Below are 24,848 nucleotides of genomic sequence, written 5' to 3' on the forward strand. Positions count from 1 at the left end.
GTAGGCTTGTTGGGTTGTGTGGTGCAGCTGATGTACTGCAGAAGCTAAAGCACTGTTACCCCCCTCTCATTTAAGACCATAAGCCCCAAGCCTGCTTGTCACTCTACAGGGAACAGCAGTGGGGAGACCACCTGCCCTGCAGAGCTGAGGTGTGGCATGGTGCAGTCTCTTATCCCTCACCCAAAGAGCCACCAGGCCTACACCTGAGGTTGCTGGTAGCACAGGTGCTCAGCAGCCATAATCCTCTCTCCTGTAACAACAGGAGAGAAAGCCAGGCTGCAGCTTTCAGACATCCATTTTATTTAAATGTGGTGACATTCTGGACAGAATGAATACTGCTCCAGAGCTTTAGTACAATTGAGTTCAGTGACAGGCAAGTGAGGAAAAAAGAGCTGACAGAGAGAGTGTTACAGTACTGCTATACACAGTAAGGAAGTTTAACTCTATTGCAGTTAACACCAGATAGGGTTCTTCCTGTGATTAAGAGCTGTGCTTCCTTACAGCAGATTCACAGCAACATCACCAGGACCTGAAGATAAAAAATCACCTGTTAGTACTTTGACTAAAGAAAAAATCCATGTGAACTCATCTTCTTTAAAATCTTCATGCTTAGCATAACATGGCTTCCTCTAGACTGAACATTTCAGGACATGGTGTTGATATAAAAGCAGTAACACAGGGAATGTGTATAAAACCCTTAGTAAGATGTCAAGCATAACCCAATGCCATCTCTTTGTTTTCTCCAACTCCTCAGTGCCTTTAGAATTCCCACCCTCCACTTAACTTACTCCAGGATTAGTAAGACATCTCAGCAGCTTTAGGAATGTATCATATTGTCAAAGGAAGCAGCACAGAAGTTCCAGTGTTACAAGTGGGTCTCCTGCCACAACTCCTTCAGCCAGTTCTCCAATTCACATGCTGCAGCTGTCTACTGATTTCAGGATGAAGCTGAGCAGCCTCTTCCCTACCTTAGCATCTCAAAAACCTTAAGGGCAGCAGATAAACATCCTTCTGCAGTCCAAGAGGCTGTGTAAGGTTTATCTCCTCATTAATAGACCGTAGAACACACCAAGTGTCCACGGCATCCTGCAGAGGATTTCACTCTGCGGTCACCGCGTTAAGAGCCGCTGGTGTTTCAGCCACACGAGCCCTCTTTGAAGTGACCTTGATGTTTCTTTTCAGTAGCAGCAATTCTGCCAAGCACTCTTACCTTCAAACTCAGCAGTGGCACACAAGTGGTGCTGTTCACCCCTCTGACAGGCAGTGACTTGGTGGCAGACACTTTGGGTTAAAGAGATTGGTCAGCGTCAGTGAAGAGTTACAGCAAACTGAAGGGGGATGTGAACTGCATGGAGCAGCTTTTTGTGTCCCCCTCTTCTCCTTTCTGTGTGCGTGACAATCATCCTCTTAACAGCACCTTCTGGAGTCCAAGTTTCAGATGTTCTAACTGGAACTTTTATTCTTCTGTAGCTTAAATCATGTCTGTGCCCGAGCACACAGCCACATACCTACACCCCAGCAGGGAGCACTGTGTCTGAGCAACACTAAAGCTTTATTCCCAGCAGACTTCATGCCACATCATGCAGCAATTCAAGAGTCTGATGGGCTTGCTTTATGGTCATGTCCACAGCTCACCAGAAACAGCAACATCCTAGCAGCCTTGGTAATGACCAGGTAACTTTCCTCTCACTGCTGTCATCAATGACTTAAGAGGGACTGCAATCAATATTCCCTTTATCCTTTCCTTGTGAAGAACCAATCATGCCATCATGTAAGCCAAGCTGTGTGTACCAACAAGCCTGAGTATGTTACAACCTCCCAGAACAACTCCCCACAACCAACAGCAGTGTAATTCAGCAACTAATACTACAGATTGCTGCAACATCTGCTCAAGTAACACACACAGAAGAATGACTCAGATTGACAACCTGCTCAGACACTGCCAGAATCAGGGGCAATTGCTGCCCAGCAACCTCTGTTCCTAGACAGCCATTTCTGCACTCTCCTAGAACAGCTCACTGAAAGCAACAATGTTGTGCTCATATCAACACACAAACTTCTGTGAAGTTGCATGAAGTGTTCTGACCTGACAGGTAACTCAGTGCTTACCTGTCAAACAGGTTATCTTCCACAGCCAGTCCTTTAAACACAGCTTAATTCAGGTGCTTCTGTACCTTAAAGCACCTGCTGAAAAAAATAAACAAAAAAATAAAACAAAGAACTTGAAAGCTCTTGCCAAGTTGCAGAGGCCAGTGTCTGTACCTCACACTGGGACATGAAAACAGCAAGCAAGTACACTCAATTCCCTGAAGAGGACAAAGCCTGTACCAGCAAAAATACCAGGTTTCACAGACACCACAGAATGAAAACCAACGATGCCAACTGCTGAACTCCTCTAGCACTGTTTTTTGAACACCCCATCAGGAGAACGCTGCTGGGTGCAGATACCATACAGTGCAACAGCTGCAGGAGTTCCTCACCCACAACTGTTTATATTTCAACATTCAAGGTTTACACGTGCACCACGCAGTGTCTACAGGTAAGTTAAACCCATGTACCCTTTGTTTCACAAAAGTTGCCATGCAACTAAGAGGGAAAAGAGACTGTGAGTCTCACCTAATAGGAACAGTAACTTCAGAACTCTTATTACTTTTTATATATTCCTATCAATGAAAGATTTTACACTTCTTCAGGAGAATTTTGCTGTTCTTTAAGCTCTGTATATTCCACAACACAGAAGCCAGTAATACTGACTGAGCTGTTCAGAGATTGAGTCTCCAAAACTCCGAAGATACAATCCCAATATTGCTGCTCAGGATGAGAATACCAAGTATCAACTTGACACAGAACAAAAATGCAGCATGAATGTTTATGAAGTCACCACAGTGCTGCCTCTTCTTACCTATAGTCACTAAACCAAGAATCACCACTCCATTAATTGTTTCAAGCCATCCAGAAAAGTCAAACCACAATAACAGTACCTGAAATCAGGTACTACATGAAAACCTGGCTGAGTTATTTCAGCTCATACAATTCAACATTTTAATTACACTTGGAAGTCCCAGAACACAACCATCTCTTGCTTCTTACCAAGCTTTTCCACTTGAATCACTTTTTCATTAGTATCATAAGTCAGTACCTAAAGGAGAACATCATGTATTATTACAGTCCCTACAGTGATATATCTGTAGAAATTTGTCTTGCAGTTTTATCCCACAGAGCTAACAGGTAGTTCAGTGGGTAAAGTGAAACCACAAGTTTATTCTGTGAGGCGTTTCCAACGACAGGAACCTACAGAGGAGACCCTATCGGGATAGACCTCAGCACTTCTGGTACTATAAATTAACACTAAAGATAAAAAAAGATCCAAATCAAGCAGACTGGAAAGGTATCTCAAACATCCTACCAAATGTCTTTTAAACTTGTTTCATTACTTGTAGGAAAAGGTCAATGATACACTAACAACTGGGAAAGATGAAGTAACTCCTTCAAAATTAGTGACATATTTAGGGTTAAAAGTCAACACTACCCAAAAAGGCAAACAACAAAGGGAATTAAACACAAAAGTGCACTCAAACAGAACCCTCCCTGTAACTTTCCTGCTAAGTGTTAGCTTACTGCTACAAGTAAAACAACCAGTTTAAGCAGTTAAGCTGATAACCTTTTAGACTGAGAAACTTGTAGTCATGCTTTGTGGACAAATCCAAATTAAGCTTAACAGACAACTAATACTACATTAAAATGTAGCAAAATAGTATTGATAAGGCCCTGAAATGCTTCACAAGTCAATAAACTTGATCTGATACAGACTTAACAGCCACTGAAAACCACAGCCCTCCAACCATTCAAGAATATGCAGAACTTCTGATGTTGTACTAACCTAGGAAGGACTTTAAATCTCTCTGAAATGGCATCCTGCATTTCTTCTCCCATTTTTTCTAATCATGTACTACCTGAAAAAGCAAGACTATTATCATTTTACAAACCAAGATGTATGTGCATACAAACCATCAAAACCTGGAGCAGTACTTAATACTCATTCCTATCCACTGTAGGCATTTCTGACAGCCTCTCTCCCTGGAATCACACACAAAACTACTATAAATATTTTCCTACTTCATTTGACAGCTCTTAGTTTGTTCAAATTTAATAAATCCATTTATTTCTAAAAGAAAGTCACACACATTTTTCTCACTGACACAAAACACTGCATATTCAGTACTAAAAATGGATGCCCAGATAAAAGTGACACGCAAAGGACACTCATGTAACAGGTTTGTTCAGAAAGGCTCTTCTCACTCACTCTCTTCAGAGCAGTTGAACATTTTGCCAATCATCACAACAATTTTCTCATAGCATTCTCAAGCTTGGGGAAGATAAGCTCTTCTGTTTTCTAAAGCAATACTGCAATTCTCCATTAAAAAAAAAAACAACAATATAACCAGCTCACTAAGTTAAACCTGCAAGAGGCAAGTGTTAAAAACAAACCAGTCTGTCACACTAACTTACCAAGATGCTAGTTCAGAGTGGATCATGCAGACTTCCTGAAAAGAAGTAAATTGTTGCATTGTGACTAACAGTTGTGTCTTCAGAATTTTAGTAATTAAGACTTAAGACTGATTACGAAGCAGGCACTGTAGTCCAGTTACCCCATCTGAATGCTAAAAATGCCCAAAAACTCAGCATTTAATTTCAAATCTGAGCCATGGCCCCCTCTACCATGCAATTACCAACAAGATTTATTTACAGTTTAAGAAACTGCAGAACTATGGCACTGAGGGTACAAATAAAGGAGTTAACCAAGTTAGCTGGTTCTGTGTGATGTAAATAAAACACATATGAGAACATTTTTAAGACAATTTACACATGTGCTCTAATAATCCACTGCATGTATTTTTCCTCTAGCTGCTGACACTGGTTCCTTTAGTAGTCAGGATGCAGAATTCAAAAAAATTCAAACAAACTAATGCTTACGATTTTACATCAGCTTCATTTTGAACTGTGTTTGCTTAACTGTCCCACTAAGTAAACCTGTTACAGGTCTCATTGTCACCACTGCAATTAACTGTACAGTGAGGAAAGCACAACCTGTTACTCTTCTAGCCACATTATTCAATTCAGACACACAGTGAGCTGTGTCTCTCTGCTGAATAACAATGGCATAACAATGAACTCTTCACACTGCCTGCAGAACAGCTTCTGGTTTGGAAGCCCAGGCAGTTAAATTTAAAAGAAACTTGTCACTCATTGCTGACTGGATTTGTGTTTCAAAATAAAATACTGCTTCATTGTAAAAAGGCAAGCAAAAAGCCAACACTTTCATATCCTCATTCAATTACCTCTGCCTAGGAAAACCAATATTTCCTCAATACTTACCCTGAAGCAGAGGCTTTTCACGGTGTTCCAGACATCAAAGGAATGGCCCTTTAAGAAGAAATATTTTAGGATAAAGTTGGAGATTTAAGGATTCTTTTATCCCTTAACAGTTTAACAGTTCTTCAGTGTTGTATTTGACAAGCTTCCTATTAAAACACTTAATCCAATTGTTTCAGCAGCAATACCAAGTTTAACCAGTACATTTGCATGAAAATCAATGATACCAGCTGCTGAAATAACTGTAGCACTGCTTTTTCTTTGAAGAAATCAATACTCTTGTGCTGAAGCCCAGAACAGACACAGAGCTTACCTTGTTCACTAACATGCACACATCTAACAGATTTGAACATTAGGAGACCAGCAACTCAAGAAGTCTAAAAAACTACAACTGCTCACTGCTGCAGAGCTGAGAGCTGGTGTGTTCATCTGCAGCCTGGAAAGAAAAAGATGCAGCTGAACTACACTTCTGCAAGTCTGGAACATGAAAGTCATGCCCTAGGTTTGTCAGTATTTGAATGAACTGTTTTTAGTACATGTGATATTGTCCCTTCATATCAGTAACACAACTAATATGTTAATCAGCTGTGGGTTGCAAAAGAAGGGTTCTTTCTAAGCACTAGGTTCCAGGTTTTTTGTCTACAGCAACAGACAAAAACTGAACACGTGCTGGAACAGGCTGAATGCATCATGTTTCTTTTTCCCAATTATTTCTGAAATAATTTGAAGCTATTGCTCAGCTTACTATGTACTTACCATTAATAAGTACCACCTTCCAGTGCTATGCTTTCTATTTTTAGAGACAGATGTAGTTTGAACTAAGGTAACTGTGGCAAGTACTTCAGTATCAGCTATGCTGACATAAGAACCATTTATGCTGTGTCAAACCAGCATGCTACCTAGTGAAGGACCAATGGCCAAGTAAGGTGCTCTGTTCCTGTCCTCCCAACTATGTTCTGGAAAGTTACTTGCCCAGCTTTAAACTTAGGGCTTCCCACATTGAAGACATTCCCCTGTCCAGTAATCCCACATGGCATCTTCCATGCCATTTCCAGGACTCTCGTGAAGCTACAAAACTTGGAAACATCCTGCAGTAAGAAGTTTCACAGCTTTAGCAATAGATACATGTAAGACCACCACTTTCTCTGCTGTCCCTCTTGCTTGCATGAGACATGCTTTAAGATGAGAGTTTACCAGAGGGGAGTGATCACAACTTGTAGGTTACACCCCAGGGAACTGCAAATGCAGGGGGGGTACCACCAAGAGACTGAAGTGTACAGGAGTTCTCCAGCATCTGCAGCAGGTAAGGCCCCAGGTAGGGTCCAAACCAAGTCAGATAGATTAAGCAGCCCTGCAGCACTAAAGACAAAGTATTTCTATATATAACTTCTATCAAAACCTGCATGTAATACAGAGGTATTCAAGAACTCAAAAGTTCTAGTTTTCACTGAAGCAGAAGCTACAGGCTCCAATTTTAGCCAAACTGATGAAAGAGATTTTGCACTGAAATACCTTGAAAGCATCAGGCAGAAGTTGCACAGCTGTCAAACTTTAATATATTCACTTGAACTATGGAATACTTTTTTTTTTCAAAACATTTTGTCAAGTAAAGCAAAAAAGCTCTCTGAACAGAACTGAAAACCAAACAAAAGCTTACCTTGTACATCAAGAAAACTGAGCTTCCAAAATCTTCCAAAACCAACAAACTAGAAGAAAAAAGCAAATGAGTAAAAACTATCAGAAATGGTCAAAACCCTGAAGAGTCCTAAAGCTGAAAGCTAGGTTTCTGCTATCAATTTTAAATCTTTAGTAAGTTTGATTTTAATGTGTATTTATCCAGTTCTAATCAGAATTGAAATGTAGTTAATTTGAGTCACTCAGAAGCTGAACAGAAAAATTCATCACATGAGCTGCAGAATGAGCAGCACACCACATCCCACCTCTTTGCCTTACCAAGCAAGGCCCCTCTCCTAGGTCCAGGATGAGTCTTTGAAGCCACAGAGTTGGTTATGACCAATTGGTCTGGACCACTGTTAGAGGTGATCTTCAATTACTGAAGAGTAACTTCTGCAGTGTTACTCCTCAGAGCTCCCCAGTTGAAAGTGGGAAACCTCAAACACCTTTCCAAAGATTTGGGACCTTAATTCAAGCATATAATTAATGCAACTTCACCTGCTCTCATTATACTGACCACCTATTGTGATTCTCCTCAGATTGTCAATTAATTTTGGAGGAAATTAACCAAATACTGTGTCTTTTTGCAACAGCATCCCTATTCAGCACAGGCTGCTTTTACCTGTCTAACAGGTGTTTGTTTCTGACAGAGATTTATTCTGGGGGCTATTTCAGTGAGGCAGATCACAGTTCATTCACAGTTAAATTTCTGAATTTTATTTCTACTGCTACCATGACAGCCTCATAATCTAGGAGTCAGCTGCATTCAGACTATTTCTAAACATTCTCTAGTAATGTTTCCAACTCTCTGAAACACATTTGAGAAAAGTATTTGCAACTGGGATAGTTAAATTCTGTCATAACGAAGAGCATGTATCTTCTGCTTAGTCACATTCACATCAGACCCCATTGTGAACAGAGGAAGGCAAGAGGGGGAAAATTTTTTCATCTCAGATTCACTACACTGCTACAGGTTTAAGATAAACTTCAGATTATTGTACTTGATTCAGGAGTAGAGCATTCTATCAAAAGTTATATTGCATGAACAGACAACCCCAATCATACCAACTGATTTTATCATTCAAATGCATTAACCATATGTTGCCAAGATTCTGGTCAAAGCTGACTGACCACTTTTATATTTTTACTGCTGGCACAAAGATTTGCATTAAGCTTCAATTCTGTCTTCAACTCAGCTCTCCAAGTACTTTAATGCATAATGTGCATTTCTGTAAGATACAGAGAAACAATCCCTCAAGTACCACTCATGAAACAGCCAGCTAAGAAAGAGAAAGGCATCTGAGTTTCTTTTGGTAACATGAACACATAAATGTTTGTGTGCAATGCATACACTTTTTATACTATGCTGCTGTCACCTTACAGTATTTGGAACTTGTTTTCCTACTTTTGATTATATAAATTCTGTGATCTGTTAGTTAACAGAAATCAACTTGCAAACCCTGGGCTTTTCAGCCAGAGCATCAGCCACTGAATCAAGGATATTAACACTTTACACAGGGTGGCACAGCAGACACTCAAAAGCTAGAGAAAAAAAGACATATGCTTGTTTTGTAACCATGTACAACACAAACCAAATACCCTCACCCTAGGCCAAGTCTGGCTAGGCTGTTTGGCTGACAGCTCAACATTGACTTTGGACTCATGTTTTAAACCAGGTGGGACATGAAAAGGCATCTGGAGAGTGACCACTCTCACCTTGGTAGCTTTCTGTTGCTACACTGAACTTTGCAGAATTTCAGTTATCAGCAGCACAGTCCTCCTCATCCTCTATTTCAATCACTTCAGTTACTTTTGTATGTTTTGTTCTTGGCTTTGATTTTTTCTTACTGGGGATTTTGCTGCTTAAAATGAAAGAGCTGTTCTCCTAAGAAAAAAAAAAAAAAGATACAAGTATTAACAAGACTACATTTGAGATATTTAATAAGAGTTAAGATTTTGGCAGTAGCTTTACAAACTTTAGGAACTCTCCAGAGAACACCAGAATTCCTATACATTCCAGCATTATTTGAAAGAGAAGATCAACAACCTTCTGTGTTACAGATCAGGATTCACAGGTGTCCCACCATTAACTCTGTATCAAAGATCAAGAATTAAGTACTCAAAACATTATCTACTCATTATTTAACCTTAGAAGAGAAAGGTTAGAGTTTCTGAGTTTAGGAACAATTACTCACCACTACTCTGGCATCAAAGTCATCTTCATTATCAGAATTCACACTGTCATCATCACTGAAATACAGAACATTCAAATAAAGTGTTTTAAGGCATTTTTAAAGCACTCTGTACTTTTAAAGTAGCCTAAAATGCATGAACTGTTATTTTCCTATCACAACCCCTTGTTTCTCTTTATGTGTATAGAAGTGCTATAAGCTTGTAGGTGTAATAAAATGCTACAAGAGGTTGTTCTCAAATCATGTTTCTGACAGCAGAATTACATCCTAACCACACTGACAAGATGAAAGCAGTGCTTAACAGCAGAACAAAGATTCAGCACTAGATATCAATAGGAGTGACATTTAAGATTACACTGACAAATAACCTAGAAAGTCAGAAAGTTAAAACCAAAACAGAATACAACCAAGAAAGTAAGAGGGAAGGCCTAGCAGGAATACACACTTGTGTTCCTGGTATTACAACTGGGAATTATCTCCATAGTGCCATGAAAACAAGGCATCCACAGTCATTCACAAGTTTTTCTCTCAAGAGAGAAAGAACTCCCCCAGAATGAAATGAAGCCATTTTTACTGCTATTGTTTCAACAAACACCAGGAGAACTTGTTCCAAAGCCTATAACCTTCTAGTACTAGTATTTGTTTCATACAGAGAACTGAGTGTCTGGATGAGCTGGCTTGCATTTATTCTACAGAGCAAACTAGTTGTTTCTCATTTTATAGGCTCACATTAATACTTCAACTCACATAAGATAGCCAAGGAAGTGATTAATTACTGGAGATAATAGCTGAAAGACAGCTCTGAACCTTTACACTATCTTTTAGGCTTTCTACTTTTAAGATGCTGAGTAGATTTACAGCATCAAATATTCTTGCTGATTTACTGATACCTTTAGCCAGGCAACACAGATTACCACTTGAAACAGACTTCGTATTAAAAATATTCTGTGAGAGCTTCCAAGTCACATTTACAAGCAAAAAACCAATTGGCCAAGTGTTTTGTTCACAAATTAAACAATGCTTCAGACATTCCAATGTTGATATAGGCTAACAGGACAGCACAGGAACTGAACTCCATATACTGACAACTCTGTCACAAAACTGCATGCTACAAGCACTGGTGCCACCTCCTGCAGGAGCAGCAGATTGTGTGGCTGGGACAGAGCTTTCCTCACAGCAGCCTGTGTGGTGCTGGGCTTTGGATTTGCCACTAAAGCAGTGCAAACAGGCTGAGGGCAACCAAGAGCTGACTGTCTTTGGTGGGATGGGTGTCACACACCTACCTGCATACACACATTTAGATTTGTTAAGAACAAAAAAGCACCTGAAAAGATAAAGATGAACTTACTCTGTCTCCTGGATGGGGGAAATGGGGCCTTCATCATCTAAATATTTGTGTTTCCGTACTGCCAGACATTCTCTTTCTAAATCTTCACTAGCCTGGAGGGCTTTCAAAGCTTTTTTAAGGTGTTCTTCATATTTCAGAACTTCAATGTACTGGAAGAATCCCTTTGCAGCTGCTTGCTAAAGAAAAGCGTATCAGGTGAGATCTCAAAAATACCACTATAAAGCATTTATACTATCAACAAAATTTTGATATTATACTGACATTTGTGTTTTAGCTCTGTTTGTCTTAAATGTATTAAACAACATTAAGTGTCCTGTTTAACAGAATTAAAAACTGTTTCATTGTTTAATTGTAGCACATCAAGTAGAAGCACAACACAACCAATTTAAAGTCACTCTTTTTGCTATATAAATACATTTATTGCACAAAGCAGAGGTCTCACCTCATAACCAAGAACCATCCTTAAGGGAATATGTTTCTTCCCATAATGCTGTTCAACAAAAGGGAATTGAAAACCTCTGTCTTGAAGCCTTCTCTTCTGCTCTTGAGGAGAGGCTGTCAGTGGTGGCCTCCCTGTAGGCATCCCTGTGCTCTCATACTTTCTCTTCTTCTTCTTCTTCTTGCGTGAGCTTTCCTTGTATTTTCGGTGTGCAGCAGCCTTGAACTTCTTTCCCCTGAAGTGATAGGCAAAAATGGCTTTCAAATTAAGTTTTGACTTCTGCTTCCCAGAAGTTTCAGATGATTTCACTGCATTTTGAGGGGACAAGGAAGAATCTGAAGAGCTTTCATTGTCAGGCCCTCCTGAAGCAGATTCAGCTTGTTGCCTTGAAGATTGAAATCTTTTTTGCTCTGAAGGTTCAATGGAGCACTCGGGATGGTTTTCACTGCCACCAGCAGCAGTGAGATCACTGAAGAAGGAAAAAAAATTATTTACTTTCAAACGAATGTATATTTTTATTACATATGACCTATGTTCTTCACAGGAAAAATTCTAAACTAGAGATAAAAACTCACATTTCTGAATCACTGGTGTCCAGTATAATCTCAGCTGGAGCAGCTGCTGGTTGATGTGTCCTGTTAAGCTCATCTGAAGACTCCTCAGGAGCAGCACTCTTCTGCCTTGAACAGGAACTTTCCATTTGTGTATGAACCTTATCTAGTTCTTTCTGCTGGCTCCAGATCAGCTCTTGGGCCTCAGCATAATCAGAATCAGAAGCCTGGGATTCATCTGTATCACTCATGTTTCAGCTTACCCTAAAAATCAATGAGAATTCAAGAAAATTCTATGTTAATCAGGTAACAAACCACTCCACTTAACAGGGTGAATTCTGAAGGAAGAACCTGAGCAAACCTCAACATGTATTTTTCCTGAGATCCACAAGCAAATGTATTAATCTTCAGAGTCACAGTTAAATAGTGCCACTTGGGATATTCACAGCGTTTTTACAGTTCTTTTGCTCTAACTCCTGCTCAAAGAAAGACTAACTTCAGAATTACATCAATTTTTTCAGAAACTTGTAGAGGTGAATTCTAAATGTTTTAACCCTTTCCTTTCATCTCCCCCTAAGTAATCACACACATGTAAGCAAACAGTTTCTGGTATTTATAAATGGTCACTTCACTCTGGCTTACAACCTTTATAAACTAATGCAAGGCAGTGCCACCATCAGAAGGAATGACACCTTCCCTCTGTTTTTTTTGCTAGCTACATGATATATAAAGCTTCTTACTCTAGCAGTCTACCAAACCTTTGTCCACCCAGCAATCCATAAAGAGATGAGCCCCACAGAATTTTAATTTTCAGCTGAATCTTCAAAACACCTCAATCTACCATGTCAGCTCTCAAGTCTATGCAAGAGGGACTGAAACAAAAAACAATCTGTTCTACCCATGTAAATACCTCAAATTATTCTTCCTGCTTATTAGCTCATTTACTAGCCCTGTACATTTGTAACTTCGTGATTTTATTGTGCTTTTTACAGTTTCACAAGCCCATTATCATAACCATTAATGTTTTAACTGTAATTACATACAATTTAGCATCTGAATACACTATGCCAGAGCTCATTTAGTGCCCTCAGATAACCTGCTACTGTCTGGGTAACAGCCTCATGTTTCAGAATACAAATTACTGCAAATTCAGGAAGAACACTTCAAAAAAGCATAAGACAAACCCATACGATAGCAAATGGCTAAGTCTGAAAAGGGAGCAGATGGTTGTAGATTAGCAGTAAAGAATAGCAGGCCAGAACAAATAGCTGCAGAACATGCACAGCCATGAGTGCTCACAATATGAAGTCCTATCACCCGTCTCACCCACACAGCTAGAGAGACCTCTAAATTATCCTCAGAAAAAAGGGAACACGAAGATCACAAATGCGCTGCAGCCTTACATCAGAGACTGAACTTTAAGCAGTGCGCATTAAAATTATTTTTTGAATCATCTAATCATTGAGAGCAGAGCCTACCCTGCTTTATTTTTCAAAATTACTTCATTCCAATACTGCATTAAAAGCAGCCTGAAAAATAAACTAGAGCTTAAACTCTCCCTAATGCACCTCAAATAGCAGTGCTGGGCCCGAATCTGCCTTTCACTGTGAGGAAAGGGGATATCTGACATCAACCTGCACCTCTTCCTTGGACCAGCTGCGGACACATCGGTCCACTCAAGGCCTGAGAGGCAGAGGGCCCCTCGGACCGGGAGAGGCAGAGGTAACCCAGCTCTGCAGCTCTATTCTGAACAGCTCGCACACCGCGCAGACCCCTTAGGGCATTAAAACCAACCCACATGTAACCGGGTGATTACTTCACACGAACGCCTCTCTTCCTAAGAGCCATCGAGCCTTTACCTCAGGTCGAATGGCCCCGAGCACACGGCTTCCCGACCCTGCCCCCCCGCCAAGCTCGTCTCTCAGCAGCGCCGGGGTCGCCGCCGCGGAAAACAAAAATGTACGTGAGCACCGCCACGTTACCTCAGGGCGGGAACACCCCCCCGGCACAGCTCCCGACGAGCCGTTGGCCGCCACACCGCCCGCTCCCCGCCAAGGCTGGCCTGGCCTGGCCTGGCCTGGCCTGTCCGCTGACCTGCCCCGGGCCCTTCCCCGCAGACAGGTTCCCCAGAGGAGACTCTTAGGGAGTGGACATGACTCGATACCCACACACCTCTCCCCTCTCCCCCGGGTCCCTCGCTCCCAGGGCCGCGGATGGCGGCAGATTCCGACCGCACGCTCACCCGCTCGCCTCACCCAAAGGACTCGAAATGGCCGCCCCAAGGCTTAAATAGCGCCCGGCGCTCGCGAGAGGCGCATGGGATGACGGGAGGGAGGGAAGGAGAGGGGGGAGGTTCGGCAGCTCAGCGCCGCCATGTTGGGAGTGGCGAGGCGAGGCGGGACGGGGCCGTCCCGGGGCCGGGCCGCGGCTGGGAAAGGCAGTGGGAGCGAAAGCCGGACGGTGGGAGAGGTATGTGTGGGGCTTGGGGCTGGGTGCTGGGGCTTGTCCGCCAGGGCTTTTGCAGGCTTGCGCAGTTTGGGGCACCTCCCGGCTGTTTCCCTCTTCAGCCGCTCCCCGCCTCTCCCGGAGGGTCCGAGCTCCCCTTAAGGGCGCAGTTCCAGCACTTCCCGCTCGGTGTGAGGCTCCGAGAAGCTGCTTGTTGCTCCGGACGGGCTCCGGCTGTCCCTGCCTCAGTAGATTCCTTCTCTACTCTCGCAGCCGTGGCAAGCGCAGCGTCCGCTTTAATGTTTCTTTGCTGCCTTGAACTGCCTGGATGCTGTGCTAAGAACCCCAGTCTCGTCTGCCTCACCTGACTTTGCCCTTCCCCAGATCCCAGCCGCTCAAGCAGATGCCTCTGCCCTTCCTCAGGAATCCAACCTCTGGGAAGGCATCTGTAGATGTTTTGCTCGCCTTGGTCACCACTAAATTTCTCTCACTGACTGCCTTCTTCAGTCCTCCCCGGATATTTCCTTCCCCCCTACCCTCACTCACCTCCAGCCTGCCTGTGACCGCTTCTTTCTGCCTTTTATCTACCCTCCAAACTAGTTGTGGTTCAGGTTTGGGTACTTGACAACCTTCCCCACCTTATTAATATTATGGTTCCCATTTGATCGGCATTCTTGTGTCCCTCTCTGATGTTTTCTTCCTGCTTCAGAAAGATAGACTTCTCAAGTCAGTTTCTATGCCTGTTCTCTCAGTTCTTGTTGCACCGTCCCAGATTTAACAGTCTTACTGTCCCTTTAGCATTTGTGTTCTTTCTTTGAAAGTCCTCTGTAGTAATTCAATGTCAGTCTACCCCTCTATGATGGATCTTGATGGATCTTTTCAGGTTCTCTGTCCCCACACCCCACAAACTCCCCTGTCAATGATCTTGAGTTGGTAAATCAGGGATCTACTTTTCTTCTGTGCCCTTCCTGGGAAGGACTATGTCCAGCAATCATATCAGGGTTTTTTATTATGACACGTGGAGCTTTTCCTATAGTCTTTCTCTCATTTCTTGATTTTGAGGTGCTTACTACTGTCTTAAACAGCAGGTGTATGTGTTAAATCCGAACCTACTTATCTGAAGTATGTCCAAATCTTACACTCTGCCTTTTTGCACAACAGCAGCTCTAGGCTGTCTTGTCAGTCTGTTTTAGAACTTCCTGAGCTGGTGTCAAGCACTGGCACATCCTCCTTCTGGCCATGGCAAAAGGATAGGGGATGAGGATAATTTAAAATTATACTGCCAGTGCCATCTTCTCACTTTCCTTCTCTGACTAATTACTCCTTTTCTTGTGTTTGGTCCCCACTTAAAGTCTTGGAGTCTGATTCACTCCATATGACAGTAGGCTTCTACCAGAGGCACCAAATCCAGGCTGTTACTTTCTCCTCACAGCCAAAGGAGGGAGGGAGTCACCTGTGGAGATAGATAAGACCAACTAAGATGAGAATTAGTATATATTAATGTACCTGTCTTTTACCCTTTCTCTACTGCTTGCTACAGCAGTAATTTGAACTCTGAGCTCAAATACTTAAGTGACTGCTATGATCTCCCTACTCTTTATTTCTTCATTCTACTGTGTTGTTTTTTTCCTTTATGCAGACTCAAAGGGCCTGTGGTATAAGGAGAGCTACAAATTCTGACAATCATAAAAGTTGGGGTATTTTCAAAATAGTAGCTAGAATTCTAGCTAAACAGCTAGCTCACATCATAGGCCTTACAAACAAAAACTCTATCAGATCTGGGAATGTAATCCCAAGGCCTGAGATCTGGTTAATTGGGATCCATTTTATTTTTCTGCTGTGTTTTTCTGCTGTGCCTAAGGAGTTAATGATTGCTGTGGCTGAATAATAGGTAGTGTATAATCAGCTGTTCCTGCCCTGAGTTAGTGGTTTGCCCTATTAGCTGACTTTGCTGTTGCAAGGCTGACAGAAATAAACTTCATTTGTAAAGGGGTCCTTAAACTTGTGTTCAAACAAAACTTTTTTGTTACTGACTTTGTATGGGTACAGAGTCTGATACTGCAGGAATTGCTGCTGTTGTTTTCTATTTTGCTGCTGGCCAGTTCCCCTCCAAAAGCAGAAACATGCCCAGAATCAACTGGAGATTCTGTCACGGCTGAGGTTGAAAGTCCACCATAGCCAGTGCTGGAAAAGTAAATATTAAAGTAAGACAGACCTGAGGAGGTAGTTAATATGCTCAGAAAAGCCCAGCTTTCCTTCATAACCAAATTTCTCTCTTCTTTGTAAGCCTGGAGTCATAATCTCCTGACCTCTCCCTTTATCTGGATTCAGTATGGGATGTTTTTGCCTACACCAAGCTACAAGCTTGTGGACTAGCATGTGTAATGCCAACTGAGCCAACTATAGGGCTGAAAAACTTGTTTTCTTCCAAAGCACATAAGAAAATTAACAATCTTGAAGCCGTTAGTCCTTCCTTTTATGGCAGAACTACAATTCTACTGCTGTCTATAGATTCTTGAATGAAATGGAAAAATAAGTTATATATTGAAAACAGTCTGTTCTAATTGTTAAACTATTACCCTTGTTATCATATCAGTTACTCCTACAGTGTGGTATATTGTAATCTCTTACCTGAAGAAATCAGAAAATGGCCAAAGTTGAAAGGTTTGCTTTCCATGTTCCAAGTCTGGAGGAGCTTGCTGGGGGTAAGTCATGCAGCGTGTAACTTTTTACAAACTCATAATGTACTTTTCAAACTTACCTTAAAGCTCTTATCAAAACCTTTGTAAAGCAGGTACATGCAGTATGTTCCTACTCTTAGCACACTAAGATGTAAAGAAAAGCACTATTTTTCTTCATGCTGTAATTTCCTCAAGGCAAACAATGACTCTTCACCCAAACCCCAATGATATTAAAATATACCATCAGGCTCTCCATCCCTGTAAAACTGCTGCACTTGCAGATTGTGCAGGGATTGTGAAAGTTTGACAGGTACAGGGTAAACTTATTTATATACAGGATTATCTGTCCTCCTCTGTCCTTCAACATTTCTTTCTTTTTCAGGATTACTCCGACACACAGCTAACAAGATGCAGCATAGCATGTCAGGTCCTCTTGCTGGAACCTAGTTGTCTCTTTTGGTTATTGCCTTAGGACCAGGCTGCAGGAAACATTTAATTTAGTTTGTTTCTTTCCAAAGCCTTCACAGAATGTGCTGAGAATAAGAGAATAACTAAGATCGGAAGGGACCTAAAGGTTTTTTTTCTTTCAGAGAAGTCTTAAGTTCAGTCTGCCACTCTCCAAATCTGTCAGTTTGACATTTCCATGCTTTGAGAAGTGTGGTCCCTGGTTGGTTCCCAGTGCTTTCCTCACCCAGTAGCTGTCAGGCTGTGCCAAAAGCCAGCCCTGCTATAGACTTGTGGGCTGTGCAGAGAACATGGTGTACATGCAGTAGAACAGGTTGAAACAGTAGCAGAAAAATGAGTCAAGAAGCAAATTCTTTTGGGTTTGTATTGTTTTTGTTCAGCTCTTGAGTATAATTTGAGGAGTGCTCTTTCACTGTCCCTTTCCACTTACCAGGAGGTGCTGAGATGGATTTAGAAACTTGCCAAGTACCTTCTACTGACCCTTCTGGTGAACAGCTTGGTAAATCTGCTCCCAGGAAGTCAGATACGTCTGAAATCCTGATTGGAGGAAACAAAGGCACAGGAAAGTCATCTGAGTGATTAAGGAACTGCCTGATTTAAGATTACAGGCTGGATTTTCTGTTCCTTAGTTTGAAACAAATATCAAGGCATGAAAGAACTTGGGCCATTTAACACAATATTTGAAGAAGTGCATGTGCAGGCAATCCCACACTCAGTTAAGGTCTGAAAGTTGTTTTCAAACAGTTCATTTGTCTAAGTCAGAATCCTCCCTGTTGTCTGAGTGACTTTTCTGGTTCTGATCTTAAAAACATTGATATGAAGCAAAGCCAAAATCTTAGATTTGAGAGATGTTCATTATCATCAGCACCATTCATTATCTGTTTTGAACTGACAGTGCCACTTGCCAGAAAATCTCCACAATTAATGTAAACATGACAGGTAATATCCTGTCAGAAGTTTCCAGACAGCAGAGACAGTTTGAGATTTTAATCAAGCTATTGCAAACAGTTAAGTTTATTTATTTAAAGAACTACTTCCCACTTCAGCTAGAACTTACTTTGTCCTTTTCTCTTGCATGATATTTGACAGTGATCGTAATTGTCTGCTCTTTGGAAGCAAAACCACTGCTGAATGTGCCTTAAGTTTACCTGTGTTACTTCCCATTATGCTGCTGCTAGTGCTAATGGTTATTGTATTTCAATTGAAAGTTTTAAAAATTCTTAAAATTAATCAATGTGGTAACTAGCAATTATCTGAACAAGCTTTTACTCTTCTCTGAAGATCTAACTCAGGAAACAAGTGCCTACTGACAGTAATATTTAAATCAATGGAGTAATTTAGGGTAAGCATAAGTCCTTTAATGTATTTTGCTGAAATAAAGCCTAAATAGTTATATTTATCATTGTTAGTAAATTGTCAAACAATTTTTCACTGTCAATAACTTTACCATTATTCTTTATTACAGTTTTGCAGAAAGGGCTTAAGGAAAACTTTGCTGATGCTCAAGTCTCTGTTGTAGACTGTCCTGATTTGACTCAGGAGCCCTTCAAATTTCCTGCTAAAGGTAATCTTGCATTCCTGTCTTTCACTAAGACTTCTCCATTTCTTTCTGCCTGATCCTACTTGGTTTTGATCTTCTAAAGATGTTAGGAGAGTTTAAAATTGTTTTTTGGGTAAAGCATATACTTGAGAAGGGAGCTACATTTCTTTCTTGGATTTACTTCCTGGTTGATGTATGAACAAGGACAAGTCACTACCAAGAACATGTCATTTCTTTTCAGAACCTATGATTGCAATACTTACTTATTTCATAAGATTTTTCTAGTGTACTGAAAAGATTTTGAAATTAGGTTGTTATCTTCTAGATGGAGAATTTTTTTAGATCCATGCCAGTCACTATCTGAGCCTAAGGAGCTGTGCTTCCATTAATTTTTATGTTCCTGCCATTCATGTATGTTGGTGAAGTGAAACTGTCTTATTCTGAGTGGGATTAATCTTCTTTGACATTAGCTGTCTGGAAGACAGACATGTCATCTGTTCTACTCCTCTGAGTTCCCTCTGTCATCCCTATAGTGACAGAAACACCTCCAAAAGGTGATTCATCTGTTCTTAAAATTCATGTCCAAATAAATGGGATTAATTGTCCTGAGACTTGGGGATCCAGCTTTGCTGAAAGTGGAGTCTTAGTGGGGGTATCCACTGTATATGGTCAGGGCATCTTACTGGAGAGCTGCCAAAAGGCAGCAGTTGCCCATTCTGTTATTTTTTTGTGCTTAGAGAATGTTAAATTTACAACAAGCTGCCTAGAATTAAATCCTGCTGTGAAACATTTTAGAGGTTACTGTCCCTGGACTTCTTAATAGGACAACATTTTATCTAAGCATGCTAGGGAAATAAGTGTTCTGAAATAGTTTTACAAGTTTAAGGAACCAGTTATTAGGCTGCATGCTCACTTAAGATTATTAGGAAAAGATGTTTTACCAAGCTAACTGGCTCTATTCTTTCAGGAATATGTGGAAAGCCTAGAATAGCAGATGTGGGAGGTGTTCCTTACCTTATACCTGTTGCAAAAACAGAAAAAGTGAGTTTTTCATATAGCTGTGGGGTTTAGTAGATTTGTTAAAATAAAAGTAATATCTTACTGAAATATCAGTGAAGCTAAGGACTAACAGATACTATGATTCCACTTGTAAACAAGACTTTTCAGTGTTTTATGAGATTGATTCTGATGTGTTAAAAATAGACCAAGTCAGGAAATCTTGCACATTGTAGCAAAAATAACACATCATGGTTGATGGTTCATCTTCTGCTGCTCTCAAATACAGGGTAGTGTTGGAAACACCATCCATGACAGGAGCCATGGAAGGAGCTACTAAACAAGGGGCTTGGCTGCATGTTTATATATGGCTTGTATCATGCCTGTGATTTCAAGTCACAGCCATGCTTCCATGTAAAAATTTAAAAATGTAAAAAATGTAAAAAAATACAGCCATGCTGTATTTGTATTTTCAGACCAACATGGGATTTGCATTAATGTGCTTTTTTTATCATGCCTCCTTTCTGACACCTCACCCCTTCTGTCTCTATGTGATATTCCCTTCCATTTCTTACTTTAAACAAATACAGTTTTCAGTAAAAACAAAAATTCAGCAGACCATGCAGGCACTCTACCTTTCAGAATACAAATGGACATTACAAATCTGTTACTATGAAATGTTGTGAAACTGTTCAACTTAATTATCCAAAATACTACTGAGGACGCTGAGCATTGATGCATCCAGAGGTTACAGTGAATAGAGTGACAATTCCACATCAGAGCAAAAATCAAAGGATTGTTTCTCTTTGCAGATTTATGATCTAAATGCAGTTGCAAAAGACATAGAGCTACCTGGTGCTTTCTTTCTTGGAGCTGGAGCTGCTTCATCTAGGATTACTGGAGGAAATGCTGAGGTCAGTCATAAGTGTGATGGTTCTCAGTTAATGGAGTCATAGTTGTAGAGCACTGTTATGCTGGGTACTTCCCATTTACAACAAAACATTTAATAAGCATTAATAAACATTTAATAAACATTTCATGCCTAAAGCACCTAAAATACATTAGAAGGAATTCAGATGAGGGCCACCCAAGAGATGCATACTATTCAGATAATAAAGATTAATTTTTAACTTGTAATCCTACAAGAAGCACGTGATTATTTTGAAGCATGCAAGAAACATGATTTTTTGAAACTGATTGACAAAGATCTGAACAGAGGTTTTAATGACAAGATTTAGAAATGCTTGTAAAAGTTACTGGTAAATGGCTTTGAAGTACTCCTTTTGCCCTCTTGGATGGCTTTGTTTTTCCATTGTAAATTTTAAAGATGCCAAATACAAAATGATCAGCTGCAGGAGAGGCAAGAGATGACAGCTGCTGCCTCTGAAGGCTTTGGTTGGTCAGAGTCTTTTCAAGCATAAGCCTCTGGTCTGGCCATCTCCTTTTGATTCATTATGGCAGGTGAGGAAGATGAGATAGTTCATCTCAGTATTAAATTTGGGTCACTATAATAGTGGTCATTACTGTACACTGAGAAACTAGTACACAGAATTCCAACACTTGCATGCAGGCCTCAGATCCCAATGGTTAGACTTTTAAAATTTATTTTATTTTTCTTTGTTTTTTAAACACTAACATTCATCATCACATTACATTAAAAGTAATTCTCCAGAGAAAGCTAACCAGAGTTTTAATTTATATCACAGTAGTAGTGCATATTTCTTACCAGTACAGGCCTCATCTTGAGAGAGACAGCTGTGTGACAGAGAGGATTATTTCTTGGGATTGTGGCATAAAGTTTAAATTGCATTTATGTTAGTTCTGCTCATTTGACTGACTCTTACACATTCTTTTTTACTTTTTTGAATTATTCTGACATGTTCTTTTTCTCAGCTTATCCCTATCGTTCAAACTAAGAGTGAAAAAAAGCCTGCTGTAAATGGGAGCTACTTTGCTCACATAAATCCTGCAGATAAAGGGTGCCTGCTTGAGAAGTACAGCAGTAAATACACTGATTGTGAGTTTGGGCTGTTGGCCAACCTTTATGCCAGTGAGGGCCAACCTGGTAAGGTATGTATTTGGATCAAAGGTGACTGTGATTGTAGAGCTTTGTAGCTGAAGGGAAACTTGTGTTTTGGTGTTTTCCTATCAGTTTTCTGTAATAAAAGTAAAGTAGTAGGTCCATGAAAGAAATACTCAAACATGTGTTTGCCTGTGAATTTGTGAGACTCGCATTTTCAAAAATTATTCTTGGTTTATAAGTTTGGGAGAACTTCAGAGCAGCTTTCAGAGACCTCTGCAGACTGTTGCAGTGGGATACAGTGACATATTAACTTTATTCTCCAGGTTATTGAAGTGAAAGCCAATGGAAGAACTGGGGAACTTAACTTTGTATCTTGTCTGAGACAAATTTTAGAGAAACACTATGGAGAAAAGCCAGTTGGGATGGGTGGTACATTTATCATCCAGAAGGGGAAAGCAAAGATTCACATAATGGTAAGTTCTCAATTCATGTAACTTTCTTCACCCTACTGAAAACAGAAGGATAAATCACAGTGTAACATCTTAGTGCTTTCACTTTGTTTTATGGTTGGTTTTTTTTTTTAGTGTATGCATACACTATTAGGCTAAGCAGGGTATTGAAGTAAGGAGCTAACCTTACAAAACTGACATTACAAAACTAGTGATTCTGGATTACATGGCCTTAATCTTTTGTTTTGAAATCTGTAGGCAGGTAAAGAACTTTAGAACTATTGTAAAATGAACTGAGATTAAATAGATGAACCAAGATCATATTTATCAGAAGCAATAGACTTTTTTTTTTTTTTAATTTTTTTTTTTTAATTTAAATTTAAATTTTTTTAAATAAATGAGCTTTTAAAATGTACCAGGAGGAGAATCCTCACTTCTCAGTGCTCCCACTACCTATGCAAAGATGCAACATTCTGGTCACTTCTCTTTCTGGCAGAAACACTGATAAGCTTCTTTTAGGCAAAAAGAAATATGAACAGAATAGTGGGGAAGGGAAAAGTGAAGGAAAGCTGCTAGAGAAAAAGAATCTTGATACAACTGTGTTTCTTTCACTTAAAAAGCTTGCACTTTTGCTGTAGCCTCCAGAATTTTCTGCCTGTCCTCTGAACACCGATGAGGATGTGAATAACTGGCTGAAATTCTTTGAAATGAAGGCTCCACTGATTTGTCAACCAGTAATAGTTTCCAGAGATCCAGTAAGTCTCTTTCTCCTTTCCAAGTGTAATCTGAGACTTGTAATCAATTTTGTCTTTAATGTGATTTTCTGTTTATGAAAAGGAGTGTTGTTAAACTCTTCCAGAGCTGGTGTAATCAAATAGAAGCTTCTTCTTTCTGTCACTGCTTTGAACTAAGGGTAGGTCAATCTGTTATGAAATTTAGTGGCTGTTCATGGTGGATTGAACCTGATGGTTCAGTTCCAGCTGCAAATGTTTGTGTCCCAAACCCAACACCATACTTTCCATCCACTGCTGGCCACACCAGGAGAAATTTCAAGAGCACTGAAGCCTGTTCAGCTGTGTGTTTATGTAGTTCACTTTCGTAAGAGCTGTCTCTGCTAATGACAAAACATGTGAAGCATCTGTCTCATAACTTCTGATGCAAATTAAAGTTTACAAAGACTCTTGCTAGGTGCTAAAAGGTCCCTTTGACCCCAAACCATTCTGTGATTCAATGATACATAAAACTGGTGGGGATTATCTCACAGCATGCAAGTTGTTATTTTTTTCTCTATTCTTCCCATTTTCTTCTAAGCTGTCTCTCAGTCTTGGAAGAGAGGTTGTCCCTTTATCACACAGGTCTGTGGCATTGCAAAGGGGTTCTGGTTTCCAGTAAGGGTTCCTTGGTGTGACAGCTTTATTTAATCCCAGTAGAAAGAAAGCAAAAAGAAAGGAAATCTGTAGATTAACAAAAAAAATTGGGCCTACCATAAAAAAACTGGTGGGGATTATCTCACAGTATGCAAGTTGTTATTTTTTTCTCTATTCCCATTTTCTTCTAAGCTGTCTCTCAGTCTTGGAAGAGAGGTTGTCCCTTTATCATGCATTGCAAAGGGGTTCTGGTTTCCAGTAAGGGTTCCTTGGTGTGACTGCTTTATTTAATCCCAGTGGAAAGAAAGCAAAAAGAAAGGAAAAAAAGGAAATCTGTAGATTAACATCAAAAATTGTGCCTGTCCGGATTTCTAAATTCTTTCGTGTCCTATGGTGAAGCCTTACCCAGCTCCTCTTGTCTAAGTTTCACAAGAGTCTTTCCCTGTTTGATGGTCGGAGCAGGCTCTGTCTGAGATGTTTAGAGACAGACTGTGCCAGGGTTTGTATCCGCGGTTGCCGTGAGCACACGTTCACACCTTCTCGGGTCTCTCTCCGGTGTCAGGGCTTCGATCTGCGCCTGGAGCACACGCACTGTTTCAGCCACCACGGGGAGGGAGGGCACTACCACCAGGACACCAGCCCCGACAGCGTGCAGTACCGGGGGTACCTCCTGCCCGCCGAGCTGCTCTTCCGCATCGACAGACCCGCGGAGACCCACCTCATCGGCAGAGACTGAGCTGCGGGGATGCGGGGAGCCGCGGCGGCTTCACCCTGGTCTGTCCGAATTACGGATGCTGATTTTTGTAACGCTTCGAATAATCCGCATTAATCACGGTCGAGAATAAATCGAGCGGTAAATTGCTGACTTCCGTTTTGTAAAAGAGAGGAATTCAGAGCGTATCCACGCTTGAAATTGTTACGACTGAATTAAAACGGTGATTTCGTTGCAGTATTCTTGTGTAATTTTTAAATTTTTTTTTTTTTTTTTTTCCTGTTTGGTTGTGCATCCTGTGTGGTCGTAGCTGGCGGTAGGGAAACAGAAGATAAATTGGAGCGGGAAATTAAACCAGAGTTTGGTGGAGAGTAGCCCTGTAAAGCCAATCGCTGCAGCTCCGAGCAGCAAACCGGGCTGGGCATTGCCTGAGACGTGAGAGACGGAAGGAAGGCGGCCGTGAGCTGCCGGCGGCCCCGGACAGAACAGGGCAGCCCTGGACAGAACAGGGCACCTCCCCGCATCCCGCCCCGCATCCCGCCCCGCACTTGCCCCCCTCCCCGGCCCCTCAGGGGATGGCCCCGCCTCCTCCC

General features: G+C 41.0%; 2 protein-coding genes and 8 non-coding genes across 14 annotated transcripts; 1 reads left to right on the top strand and 9 right to left on the bottom strand.

Annotated features, from left to right (window-relative positions):
• Window positions 1-277: 277 nt before the first annotated feature.
• On the bottom strand, window positions 278-13,941 carry TAF1D (TATA-box binding protein associated factor, RNA polymerase I subunit D). 5 transcript variants are annotated; one of them, XM_071733830.1, is made up of 15 exons: window positions 13,750-13,833; window positions 11,602-11,841; window positions 11,030-11,495; window positions 10,588-10,763; window positions 9,243-9,297; window positions 8,764-8,932; window positions 7,031-7,079; window positions 5,687-5,809; window positions 5,377-5,424; window positions 4,510-4,544; window positions 3,881-3,953; window positions 3,091-3,139; window positions 2,110-2,187; window positions 1,211-1,281; window positions 278-529 (listed from the first exon to the last, which is right to left on the bottom strand). In XM_071733830.1, the coding sequence occupies exons 2-6, from the start codon at window positions 11,826-11,828 to the stop codon at window positions 8,804-8,806; spliced, it is 1,053 nt and encodes a 350-aa protein (XP_071589931.1). In that variant the 5' UTR covers window positions 11,829-11,841; window positions 13,750-13,833; the 3' UTR covers window positions 278-529; window positions 1,211-1,281; window positions 2,110-2,187; window positions 3,091-3,139; window positions 3,881-3,953; window positions 4,510-4,544; window positions 5,377-5,424; window positions 5,687-5,809; window positions 7,031-7,079; window positions 8,764-8,803. The 5 variants fall into 5 exon arrangements, with proteins under 5 accessions (XP_071589931.1, XP_071589921.1, XP_071589945.1 ...); XM_071733820.1 differs by having other exon boundaries at window positions 278-1,281; window positions 13,820-13,941; XM_071733844.1 differs by having other exon boundaries at window positions 278-1,281; window positions 2,110-2,184.
• Window positions 1,037-1,166, bottom strand: LOC139791851 (small nucleolar RNA SNORA25). Its single transcript, XR_011724061.1, has one exon. It is a non-coding gene; the product is annotated as a small nucleolar RNA SNORA25 (small nucleolar RNA).
• Window positions 1,551-1,673, bottom strand: LOC139791853 (small nucleolar RNA SNORA32). Its single transcript, XR_011724063.1, has one exon. It is a non-coding gene; the product is annotated as a small nucleolar RNA SNORA32 (small nucleolar RNA).
• On the bottom strand, window positions 2,321-2,459 carry LOC139791848 (small nucleolar RNA SNORA8). The gene has a single exon (XR_011724059.1). It is a non-coding gene; the product is annotated as a small nucleolar RNA SNORA8 (small nucleolar RNA).
• Window positions 3,194-3,325, bottom strand: LOC139791855 (small nucleolar RNA SNORA18). Its single transcript, XR_011724065.1, has one exon. It is a non-coding gene; the product is annotated as a small nucleolar RNA SNORA18 (small nucleolar RNA).
• On the bottom strand, window positions 4,275-4,347 carry LOC139791847 (small nucleolar RNA Z40). Its single transcript, XR_011724058.1, has one exon. It is a non-coding gene; the product is annotated as a small nucleolar RNA Z40 (small nucleolar RNA).
• On the bottom strand, window positions 5,030-5,162 carry LOC139791852 (small nucleolar RNA SNORA1). The gene has a single exon (XR_011724062.1). It is a non-coding gene; the product is annotated as a small nucleolar RNA SNORA1 (small nucleolar RNA).
• On the bottom strand, window positions 5,542-5,683 carry LOC139791850 (small nucleolar RNA SNORA8). Its single transcript, XR_011724060.1, has one exon. It is a non-coding gene; the product is annotated as a small nucleolar RNA SNORA8 (small nucleolar RNA).
• On the bottom strand, window positions 5,917-6,044 carry LOC139791858 (small nucleolar RNA SNORA40). Its single transcript, XR_011724068.1, has one exon. It is a non-coding gene; the product is annotated as a small nucleolar RNA SNORA40 (small nucleolar RNA).
• On the top strand, window positions 13,934-24,495 carry C1H11orf54 (chromosome 1 C11orf54 homolog). Its single transcript, XM_071733857.1, has 9 exons — window positions 13,934-14,046; window positions 16,619-16,727; window positions 18,634-18,732; window positions 19,676-19,749; window positions 20,517-20,618; window positions 21,598-21,774; window positions 22,051-22,200; window positions 22,815-22,931; window positions 24,106-24,495. The coding sequence occupies exons 2-9, from the start codon at window positions 16,670-16,672 to the stop codon at window positions 24,277-24,279; spliced, it is 951 nt and encodes a 316-aa protein (XP_071589958.1). The 5' UTR covers window positions 13,934-14,046; window positions 16,619-16,669; the 3' UTR covers window positions 24,280-24,495.
• Window positions 24,496-24,848: the final 353 nt, after the last annotated feature.

This window comes from Heliangelus exortis, chromosome 1 (genome assembly GCF_036169615.1).
Source record: "Heliangelus exortis chromosome 1, bHelExo1.hap1, whole genome shotgun sequence".
Classification (NCBI taxonomy): domain Eukaryota; kingdom Metazoa; phylum Chordata; class Aves; order Apodiformes; family Trochilidae; genus Heliangelus; species Heliangelus exortis.